This window comes from Eurytemora carolleeae, unplaced genomic scaffold, assembly GCF_000591075.1.
Source record: "Eurytemora carolleeae unplaced genomic scaffold, Eaff_2.0 scaffold671, whole genome shotgun sequence".
In the NCBI taxonomy this organism is placed as follows: Eukaryota; Metazoa; Arthropoda; class Copepoda; order Calanoida; family Temoridae; genus Eurytemora; species Eurytemora carolleeae.
The window spans coordinates 59542-71794 of record NW_019396560.1 but is presented as its reverse complement, the minus strand read 5'-3'; the positions used below and the strand labels follow the sequence as shown (position 1 = coordinate 71794).

Here is a 12253-nt window from a genome sequence, read left to right as displayed (position 1 = left end):
GGCTGTTTCCCAAGCCCGAAAAAATTACCCATTTAGGATTTTATCGTCTATTTAAGATAAAAATAAACCAACTGGGACAGGATTTCAAGGTGAACACTTGAATTTAGATATTTAAAAAAGCCATGGTTTTTATTTTTATTTTGTGATTTATTTCACCTTTAAACTGTATTTTGACATGTTTTACAGGCTTGCCCTGACAACAAAAGAATGATGACTTGACAATTTTTTGTTTTTTAAAACTTAGCTTTCACCAAGCTGTATTTTAATTTTAGATCTTTAACCGATTATTTGTTGTCTTTTCAATAGGACTAACGATCAACTAAACGAATGATTATTTGGACTAATGCCAGTTCAAAAGGACTACAGTCCAAATTTAACCAAAATGTTTACTGACGGGTAAATACCATACTATTTACTGACAAGGGTAAATACCAAACTATTTACTCAAAGGGATGAATACCAAACTGTTCACTGGCATGGATAAATACCAAACTATTCACTGATAGGGGGTAAATACGAAACGATTTACTGAAAGGATGAAATACCAAACTGTTTACTAACAGGGGTAAATACCAATCTATTTACTGACAGGGGTAAATACCAAACAATATACGGAAAGGGAGTAAAGATCATTCTTTGATTGACATGGGTTAATACCAAACTATTTACTGAAAGGAGTAAATACCAAACAATATAAGGGGCTAAATATCATTCTATTATTAACATGTGTTAATACCAAACTGTTTACTGGCAAGGGTAAACACCAGACTTTTTAGTTACATAACTAAATTGATGTGGTTCTTAAATTAAGCTGATCTTTTACTTAAAAGTCAAATATTTTTAGACTTTTTTTATTATACTCTTAGTACACTTGATACGTTTTTTTAATTGTACATAAATGCCATTTTGTTCATTTTTAAAACATTTTAATGTCAAATTTTCAGGTGCAATTGCATGCAATCTAAATCATTGAAGTGTAGAGTTTTTAGTGAGAAGGTCATGATTATAAAAATACTAAAACTTTGCACTGGGTTTCTCCATTATCCCTAAAATGTTTTTAAAAAATTCACAAAATGTTGATTTTTTTCTTTTACTTTTTCTTTTTATTTTACTTTATGGAGGGGTTGGAAGAGAAATGTTGATTTGATTTTGACAGCTTTAAGTTTATCGTGGATTTTAATTTAGACAAATTAATTTTTCTCTGAAAGATTTAAAGACACATTTTTTCTATACTTTATTTAGATCAGTTAATGTTTATCATATTGAAAAATGTCTGTTTTTACTTACCTAGGAGTAATGAGATTATAAGGGCGTGTTTGATTTGTTCACATTCCAAACAAGTGTTCCTATTCAAACAATTTTTACTGAAAACATTTTTTCATAAAACAGCCAGTAATGATTAATCATTCACTGAGAATGAGATATTTTATATACTTATTTGATCTGTTTTATGTAATTTAAAAATAATTTTATCTATGTGTATATATATATATATATATATTTTTCGCAAGAAAAAAAATATGTCGTTTCAATATGATTTTAAGAGAAACCCAAATTAGTAATTTTTTGGGGGGAAATCTGAAGTGGTGCACGGTACTCGTTTTAAGACATTTTTCTCAACAGAAATCTGAGAGAAATAATAATTTTACCAATTTTTCCTAATTTTATTTAAGTCCGCTCTATGTACACTGTGTAGTCCCTTTTATCTGTTATAGAATGCTTTAATAAATTATGTGGAATGGTTAGAAGCTTGCAATGGTAAAGAGTAAATGCATGTTCTCGCTTTATTTATTCTTTGACAATACATTATTCAGTTTCATTCGCTTACCAAACATCAGAAACGAATGTTCTAAACTTGATCACATTTAGCTGCAGGTAGCTGCTGAAGAAGCTTTTTTATCGTTTGTCCATTTTGAATAACATTAACAGACTTTTTTTGTAAGCAGTGGAACAAATTTAACGCTCAGTGCGTTATTTTCTTTCTTTATTTTCAAATACTTAATCAAAGAAAAAATTTTATACTGGATCGCCCATATCATTTCGGAACAGGATCAAAGAATGATTCATTGATATAAATTGTATTTGCATGCAGAAAGCACTATCGTTTTCGAGAATTATGTTCATATTTCAACGTTAAATCTTGGAGATAATCCAATACGATGTGAAACGCTCTGTAAAAAAATAAAATTTGGATATATTAAAGAAAAGATAAGAAATCGTAATTAAAAAAAAGATTTTCTGAAAGATGTTTTTATTTTATATCTAAATGAATGAAGGCAGTGAAAATCAACTGAATTTCTAAGTCGATAAAACCAATAAAACATGATTATTTGATTTTTAACTAGATATTATAAAATATTTTTCTTGCTCTCATATTTCATTTTCAATCTAGCTGTTAAATTGGAACCAGGTGAAAACAATATTTTGTTAATATTTTCAGATAAAAATGGAGATGAATGAGATAGTGGTTGATTCTGGGTTACGTGATGAAGTTGTGTTTAAGATTCAAGGAATTACATGTGATAAATGCGTTCGGTAAAAATACTTTTCACAAATTTTATCTTGATTTAATTTTGAATTTAATGTTCAGTTATTGGATTAGCTTTATTTTGTATTTTTGAGCTTGCCATAATTTGATAAAGCAAGTTGAAAATATTTCCAAATGTTTAATTATTTTTGAACATAATCTTAGATTTTTACAATTTTTTAATATTCAGTTTGATAACTGAATGCCTGAGCGAAATGGTTGGGGTGGAGCAGGTTAAAGTTTCAAAAGGTAGGGTCTTAAAATGTCAATCAATCAATCATTAGAGAGTCATTTACCACCCTTTAGATTCTTTATCACAGTATCGATGATGGTATTATCCTTGTTGTTGTTTCTATGAAAATATTCGGCCATACCTTTGCTATAAAAGCGGGAAAGAAAACAATTAATTTGTTTTACTGCACACAGAAACGGAAGATATCTCCATTTTTATATATCAAAGAATGCTTTAATGTTTATTTGAATTAATTGATAGCTTCACTCGCTGAAAGTATTACATGATACAAAATTATTGAATTTAGGATAATTTTATCTAATGTTTTTAGTTCCGTGTTGGATCGAACTTTTCGTTTAGAATTATTTTAATGCTTGAGAAATGTTGAAAAATAAAAAATTATTTCAATATTAATATATACACATGTCTTCAAATACACGCCTTTTTGCTTAGAATTGAGTAGTGCCGCGGCTGTGTTTGATACGAGCAAAGCGAGTCCTGTAAAAATGGTGGAAAATATTGAGAAACTTGTAAACGGAAAATTTAAAGCGAGAATTCAGGTAAAAAATTAGAGCTTGGAACTTATGAATGAAAGTTATTTCCTCAGCGCCGGACAGGGACAGGGTGTTATATATTCAGAAAGTTAAATAACCTTAAAATTTAAAAAAAACTTCAACCTCAGGAGATAAACCTATTTCTCATTGAGATTTAGCTAATGAGAGATCAGAAGTGTATATTTTCTCGAAAAATCATAACCCCCCTCCCTTTTTGTTGAAAATAATTTTTTTTATGTTTAGTTTCTAAGGGATTTATTCGCTCAATTCAGGAAAAAATAAATTTTCCGGTAAAAAGTATGAAAAAAACTTACATTTTGATGTCCAATTTTTCATTACCCTCCCCCCATCATAAAAAATAATTTCTAAAAAATACCACCTCCCCCTCTAAGAGATCGCTGATTTACTCAAGTTGTATCTCACACTAATATCTTTTTACAAAAAAACTCCATCTTAGTTAAAAGTTCTCCGTCTCACCTCTAATTTTTTATTTATTTATGTACTATTTGTTTTGTCTGAAATTTTTAATGCATTTTCTTTAAAATTATTTGCGGGCTTACTTCACCCTGGAAACTCGGGTCACTCGGGAGTAATGGGTATTTGGATGTTTTTTTCTCAAGCCAAATTATTCATAAATTATATTTTAGCGGGATGTTATGTTGCTTTATTATCCCTTGTAACAATTAAGAAACATAACATCCCAACATCAACTTTTTATTCTAAGGTTTGTGAGCTGAGGTCCCTGCAGTATACAGTAAACTACTGGAATCCTCGAGTATGTTTAGAAATAAAAAATAAAATAGGAATAAATTCAGTTCATGAGAAGGAGAAGGGGAAGGTTCAGCTAGTTTATAACAGGAAACCATGCACACAATATTTAACCATGTTTTTCGACTGAAATTTTTGAAATGAAGATTAAAGAGATTCTGAGAACTGAGAAGTAGTCGATTCCGATGGCATTTGGTGAAGAATTCCTATAGATTTTATCTCCATATTTTTACTCTGAAACTAATTGTAGAACTCTTATCTGGACCATAGTGAAGATATCAAGAAGTGGAGATCATCATTCTTTGTTTCATTAATTTTCGGAGTTCCAACGACGAAAAAATATAAAACAAATTCTACAGTGAACCAATTAGATGTTTAGGAACATTTTTCTCAATTGAAATTTTCTCATAAATCAATGTTAGGGAGGAAAACGTTTCTTTGAGGAAAAAACTTAAAAAATAAAGTTCTGTATTAGGTCGAATCTTTTTAATGGTTAAACCTAAAGGGGCTGAAAGCGTTATTTCAAGTGACCCTCAAAGCATAGATGACAATTCCTGGTTCTCAAAGCACTGCAAACTTAGATGGTCTTTCTCGCACACAAAAAACAGTATTTTGCCAATTACTTCTTTTAAACTTCTTTTAGGCTAGAAACAAGCACTTTGCAATTTTAAAATGAATATGTCTTGGGCTTCAAAAGAATATAAGTGAGTTGGTGAGGTAAAACGAAAGACCAAGGCGTTGTGAGACTTTAAAGTGGAAGCTGTCTAAAAACTTGATGACTAACTATCAGAGTTGTCTAAATATCAGTGAACGGTACGAATAAGATATCAGTGAACGGTACGAATAAGATATCACTGTTTAATAATTTTGAAACCTGCTCTTTTAAAATTTTGGGTTCTTTATAAAAGTGACTGGCACAGGAAAAGAATCAACAATATAAAACTTTCAAACCTAGAAAAACGACAATATCTTCCACAAAGTTTATCAAAGGTTTTAAGGTTACCGTTGTAAATCGGGCATTGCCATCTGTGCATAGAGGGCCACTCGAAAATACGCTTACAGTCCCTTTAAGTAACCATTAACCTATCTCATAACTAGATTTTTTCAAGATTCTCCTTCATATTCCAAAACCCAAACTTTACAAAATACTAAGGGGGTAGATTTTTAAATCAAATGATTACATTGCTACTTTATATACAGTCAACGAGAATACATTGCTACTTTTGCTGAATCAATATGTATTGTATTTAAATGTTCAATGAATGCATTCCTGAAAATGTTTTGATTATTTGAGTGCTGACTAAGTATCTACAATGAATATATATTCAGTTAAGATTTCAATATGAATAGTTTGTTTCAACAAATACCGATCAGAACAAAATTATCAAACGTTATATTTTCAATTGGCTCATATTAAATTTTCTTTTGTGTTTTGTTTTTAGCTGAACCATCATACATTATTATTTTGTATTTTATGTTTGAAAATAAATACTATACTATATATATATTTGAAACTTGAAATATTGAAATGGTCAAATATGTTAATGAAATAAAATTTTAAAGGGAATGTTAATGTAAGTTAAAGTGATCCTCAATGTCAAAATAAAATTCTTGTTTTTCATTGACTAACGGGATAAAGTAATTCCTCTTAAATGACCTTTTTATGTGATAAGGAGTGGTGGATGTTTTTTAGATAAAGTTCTTCTCATGTTACAAAGATGTGCGGGTTTCTCCAGATATATTTGGAGTACTGAGTGCCTGGAGGTATACCTGGATCAGATCCTGACCGAGTTCTCAAACCCTGAGCTCAGGACGGAGAAGATTAAGGTTCAAGGGATGAGTTGTCAGTCCTGTGTCAGAAATATTGAAACAAATCTTGTTCAGCATCAAGGTATTTGAAAATAATTATTGAAATAGCAATGTTCTTATGATAATAATTAATTCCCGTTTTTTTTCAGCGACTGAGGTTTATATGCTTTTTAAATTTTAACTTCTAGCTTTGGATATTACAGATCTCCGGCTTTCTTTGCAAAGTAGTGCTTTTTAATGACTAGTTTTCTGATCTTTCAAACGCATTACAGAGTTCCCTTTTAGATTTAAACTTGATTGATAGAGTTGAACATTTTTAACCTTGATATTTGTATCTCAGGAATAGAGAATGTGAAGGTCAGCCTTAAGGACGCATGCGCAGAAGTGACGTATGACGCCCACTTGCTTCTGCTGTCTGATATACCTCCTCTAATCACTAAGCTGAATCCTGCAAAGTTCTCCGCCAGTCTGGACGGGGTTAAGCCCCAGCTGCGATGGCTTAAGTTTGCAAGGAAGAATAAAGAACCTGTGCCCCAGAATAAATTTATTAAGGAATGAGAATTATTCATTTTATTAAGATTTCTCCCTAACTTGGAAATTATTCAAAAACAGGCTTAAAAAGTTTGTTAACATAATTTAAGTATACCCTCAATTTTCTAAGGAATAGGAAGTCCCTCCAATTTTCCAACGGTACTACCCTCCTCCCCCTCCCCTCCCCCCCTCAGGAGCCTCCTCTGCTCTACGGTTTCAAAAGCGAATTGTGATGAATAAAAAGGCAGAAATTATTCCTATGCCAAATAGAAAAGCAATGAGATTGATTGAGGACTTTAAATATTTTGAATACAAGTTTGAAGGGTAACGTTGTGAATCTCACAAGACTAGAGTTGTCATTACATTAAATTGTGACTTGAAACTACTCCAAGAAAAAATTAAACATCAACTTAATGTTTGTTTAAAATATTTTCGAGAAAAAAATAACACGGATCAGTTTTTATTAGGTGTACACTGTACAAATTCTTTATTTTTCATTACATTCTTTGGCAGTAATTGTATAAAAACTTTCTTTTTTAAAAAAGGGGGCGTTATTGAAAAAGGAGAATGTCCCGTGAGAATCTATCTATCATTAGTCCCAAATCTAACCTTTCATCACGGAAGGTCGTCCTTTTCTGAAANTGGAGGGGATGTATCCAATAAGTGTTGTTGGATTTTTATATCCTTTCCAGTTTCCATACATACAAAATATAAATTCCTTTTTTTGCCTTTTCTATCATTATTTTATTTTATTTTGTTGATTTTTCTCAACCTGGTCAGGATATCCATATCCAGGATGAAACTGTTTATCTTCAAGTTGACATGAGTGAAGATGTTTCCGTCCTTCTTAAGGGGGCGGAGAATGATTTATCCGCCTTCTCCAGTCTACTTTACCAGGCGGATGTGTGTTTTATAATTTTAACCGGACCGAAGCAAGCTATTTTTAAAAGAAGGTACATGGAAAAAGTGGGGTATTAGGAGAAGGTCATGCAAAATGAATTTATTCCATAAACCTCTTATCAAATAAGGCTTAAGAATTATTTTTTGAGAGAAGTCTCTAAGTTGTTTAAATGTTATGTTAAGAATTTCGACCGAAAACCGGCTATTTCATTGAAAACTCTTAAAATATGATTTTTCAACACGCTATTCTGACTAAATCAAGGATTTGGGGTGCTGCTGGAGCCCTTAAATCTTTTCTATATGGCTGTTAGAATCTATTTATATATTTAGATTATCCCGAAACCCAAGTGCTTTCTTGTACTTTTGCTATAAAGTATATGGTTTTCTTCCGAAATACTCGCTGTAACAAAGACGACATCTAAATATATTGCGGGATTACAGGATCCATTTAATGATAAAAAAACGAGAAAAGTAATTATAAATTGAAATCATTATAAATCAATGCAAGCTACAATTCATACAATGTTTGTAAATGAAAAGATTATAGGAATTTATTCATTTTGTCCATTCTCAACATGAAACACAAAAAAATCCATTTTAAGAGGAGTATTGTGACAAAAATAGTCACCTGACCCCCAAAAATACCCCACCTTGGGGGGGGGGGTCCGAATCAATTATGTACATTTTAAAATTGATTATTAGAAGCAATTTTGCTCACATATTGCAATATTGCATTTCCTAAATCAACCAAAATAAAAAATGCACTTTATTAGTCTAAAAAACAAACAAATATTTTATAGAATTCTTTCGTGTGTGAATGCAGTGATTAAATAAATAAAACCGTGTAAACTTTATAAATCAACTTATTTCAGTTAACTATGCTGAAATTTCAAATGAATAAGTTTTGAAACCTTGACTTTTAATGTTGGCTTGATTGATTTGATAGTTTCTAAATATTTGTGCATTTTTTGACATTTTAGATAGATTATTTTCTAGTCTGATTTCTGAGGCTTCTGTTTTGATATTTAATTTATTCAAATTATGCAAATGTCTCAGACTATTTGTTGGGTTACTTACTAAAATTGTTTTAGTGTTGAACTCCAGAAAGAACCTGGGATACTGTGCTGTGATATATTGTCAGATGGATCAGGTCTGTGTTCTGCAAATATTGGGGGTGTATTCGGGATCCGGGATGTATATTTTATGCATCTTCGGTTCGATCTATCTTCGATGTATCTTCGATATATCTTTGATGTATCTTCGATGTATCTTCGATGTATCTTCGATGTATCTTCGATGTATCTTCGATGTATCTTCGATGTATCTTCGATGTATCTTCGATGTATCTTCGATGTATCCTCGATGTATCCTCGATGTATCTTCGATGTATCTTTGATGTATCTTTGATGTATCTTTGATGTATCTTTGATGTATCTTTGATGTATCTTTGATGTATCTTTGATGTATCTTCGATATATCTTCAATGTATCTTCAATGTATCTGGGATGTATGCAAGACCTAACAAGGATATTTTCGTGATTTATCTGAGATATATCCAGGATGTATCCGGGATATATCGGAATGTAACTAAAATGTAACCGGGATGTATCTGGGATGTATCTGGGATGTATCTGGGATGTATCTGGGATGTATCTGGAATGTATCTGGAATTTATCCGGGATGTATCTGGAATGTATCCGGATGTATCTGGAATGTATCCGGATGTATCTGGAATGTATCCGGATGTATCTGGAATGTATCCGGATGTATCTGGAATGTATCCGGATGTATTTGGGATGTATCCAAGAACTTAGCAGGATATTTTTGGGATGTATTTGGGACGTATCTGGGATGTATCTGGGATGTAGCTGGGATATATCCGGGATGTATCTTAATTTTCTTAATTTTTACATTGATCAATTCGGATAATTTTATATTTATTTTTATGGTTTTCAGTAAGTTTTTATTTTTTTTTAATCTTATCATCGATCCTCGAATAATCTTTGTCAAAAAAGAAAGAGAATTTTCAACGGAAAATAATTAAATAATTTAAGTGGTCCTTAATTGCGTTTGATAACCTAATTAATGGATTATTTAATGGCAGGTGGAAAGGTAGAATATGAAAATGGAAAAATTACTCCTTTTCAAATACTCCAGTTTTGGCAACAGGATTCAAGGTAGGTGGGGGTGGCAACCCACAACACTAACGTTAAATCCTGGGGCATTTTATTTTTATTTTTGTTATTGTTATTGTTATTGCTCGATTTTGTAGATATTATACTTTTTTTCTGGAGTTTTCTCATTCTGGACAATAAACATTATTTAACTGACTTGACCATGGTACTTTTTCCAGATTTAATTTAATAATTTTGATATGCAAATTTAGTTTATTTATTAATATTTGTATTTTCCCCTTGTTTTTGATAAAGCAATATTTTTAAATTATTTTAAATCTTGATTTATATTTAGAATTTCTTGTGAGTTAGTTACCCCTGCCGATTACCTGAGATCTAGCGGAGGTAAGAAATTTCATATTTTTATTCAATAAGATAGTTTTATCCATTTAAAGGGAGTGTAATCGTAATTTCAAGTGACCCTCCGGTCCATGCATAGGTGACATTGCCCGATTTACAACGGTTCTCATCTATAATGAGGAAGAAACCGTCGTTTTTATGACTCGAAAAGTGTTTATTTCTCTGATTTTCTCCATTGCTTCTTTTAAACAAGGAATGCGTACGTCGCTAGCAGAGAAACCGTACCGTTGTAAATCGAGCGATACCATCTTTGCATGGAGGGTTACTTTAAATTCCGCTTACATTCCCTTTAAGTCTGATTTTTAAGTAATTATGGTGGATTGATAATCACAACTGATTCATGTATAGTATATTGTATATTGTATAAATATTTTAGGTTTACAGGGGAATACTGAATAATCATAGCTTTTTATTGTTAAACTTTCTCCATCTTCTGTAAAAATTTTTTTTAAATAATACCATTAAAAACGTTTTGCAGATTTTCCATAGGCGGATATTCATAGTTAGTAAAAAAATTGATTATTGATGCAAAGTTTTTTTTTCTGACCCGTAACAAATAATTCATATTAACCTGGTGTCATGCGAGTTACCACAAAAAAAATTGGTCATAACCGTATGCCGTTTGACTTTTATTAAAATCCTGATATCCTTGTTGTAGATAATGGAATAAGATTGTCCAAGTGTTCCCTGCGTATAACTGGAATGACCTGCGCTAGCTGCGTAGCTGCTATAGAGAAGCATGCACTCAAGATAAACGGTGTCCGCTCCGTACGTGTTGCACTCATGGCTTCTAAGGAACAATTACAATTTGTATTTAAAATTATATTTAAATGTTAATGCGTTGCGCTCTTAGGGTACTACAAGGTTACCCGCAAAGGATGAGACTTCAAAGACGACTGTAGGGAATTTAAATACTGTCTGTTTCCTTATACATCTGTTATCTAAGACTACCCTGCAAGTTAGTCAAATCAAAGAGAAAAATATTTAAGAACCACATTCAAGGCAGACGACTTAATTTAAACTTGGAATCGTTAATTTCGTCATAATTTACGAGTTTTAGATCTTATTATTAGTCACATCCTATGTTGAATATTTTGGATCTAATTTTTGTAATTTATTAACTTATAATTGTCGAATTTTCTTTTTATTTGGGGAAGTGCATTCAAGTTTTTCATTAAAGAGTTGACGATCAAAGGGAAAAGCAAAAGAAAGAAAACTGTATTTAACCAAGGCCGTTATATTAAAGGGATTGTAAGCGTAATGACAATTTATCCTCCATGCAAAGATGGCTCGGAACACATTGGTACCCTTTATAGTTTTGCGTGATGAAGTATAAATTAGACTTGTTAATAATTTTAAAATCTAACTATTTCCAATTTTGAGACTTGCGGATTTCCTACTACAGGAAAACAGAAAGAATGTATCACAAATAAATACTTCTAAACCTAGAAAATATCTTACTTATTATTGATCATTTAAGAGTTTCAAGAACACAGTTTTAAATCGGCCATTGTCTTTGCATGGTCACATGAAATTTAACACTTTAAAACTGTTAAACAATTTTTGAATACAAATATTAAATATGTTAATTGTACGGTGTACAGGGAGATGTTGAATACGATTCATCTTTAGTTTCAGATCAAGATATTGCAAGCAGTATCACAGCTTTAGGTATAATACAACCTTTTTCACCTTTTCATTGTAATAATTAATCTTTTATTTTTTAATCTGGGAGGAGGGTTTTTTTTAAGGAATGACCGGCAATGTAGGTTAGTTGAACTGAGAATGTAGTATTGTGGAGAAATTTTTCAGGATTTAATTGAGACATATGAAACGTTTTAATGATGTATAATTACTGAGTTTTAGCGCAAAGTCGACGTTAAAAATCATCAATTTGGGTGGTTACGTTTTGAGAATTGATTTTTAAAAATTTATTAAATAACGACGAAAAAATATAAAACAAATTCTACAGTGAACCAATTAGATGTTTAGGAACATTTTTCTCAATTGAAATTTTCTCATAAATCAATGTTAGAGTCAATTATTTCTTTTTCAACATTATAATGAAGAATTTTTTATTCTTTATGAATTCATTCGCAGATTTCTTCAAATTCTTCAAATGTCGTCTTTTCAATACAAATTCCTGGAAATCGACAAAAAAACGGTTGTAAACAATGAGACATTACATAGTAATTAATTTTTATTTTCTCGGCCTGTTCTTTAACAACTAATTAGTTTACTGTCGAATTTTTACTACCTTTTTCGTCGTCGTTATTGAATAATTTTTAAAAACCGATTCTCAAAATCATCCCTCAAAAATGAACAATCTATGAGGATTTTAAAGATTAAAATCGCGCTCTTGTTGAGCAAATATGCACCGTAAAAACGTCTCATAGGT

At 31.1% G+C, this 12253-nt stretch overlaps 1 protein-coding gene across 1 annotated transcript in view; it reads left to right on the top strand.

Moving 5' to 3' along the window:
• The first annotated feature begins 2429 nt into the window (after positions 1 to 2429).
• The window catches only part of LOC111705515 (copper-transporting ATPase 1), a 46386-nt gene continuing 36562 nt past the window's right edge, over positions 2430 to 12253 (top strand). Inside the window, exons 1-12 of the mRNA XM_023478094.1 lie at positions 2430 to 2535; positions 2718 to 2776; positions 3213 to 3319; positions 4038 to 4171; positions 5818 to 5972; positions 6231 to 6442; positions 7202 to 7374; positions 8413 to 8471; positions 9426 to 9498; positions 9791 to 9840; positions 10514 to 10650; positions 11460 to 11526. Of these exons, the coding sequence (XP_023333862.1) occupies positions 2447 to 2535; positions 2718 to 2776; positions 3213 to 3319; positions 4038 to 4171; positions 5818 to 5972; positions 6231 to 6442; positions 7202 to 7374; positions 8413 to 8471; positions 9426 to 9498; positions 9791 to 9840; positions 10514 to 10650; positions 11460 to 11526 (1315 nt within the window). The 5' untranslated portion in view covers positions 2430 to 2446. The remainder of the gene's footprint in view (positions 2536 to 2717; positions 2777 to 3212; positions 3320 to 4037; positions 4172 to 5817; positions 5973 to 6230; positions 6443 to 7201; positions 7375 to 8412; positions 8472 to 9425; positions 9499 to 9790; positions 9841 to 10513; positions 10651 to 11459; positions 11527 to 12253) is intronic.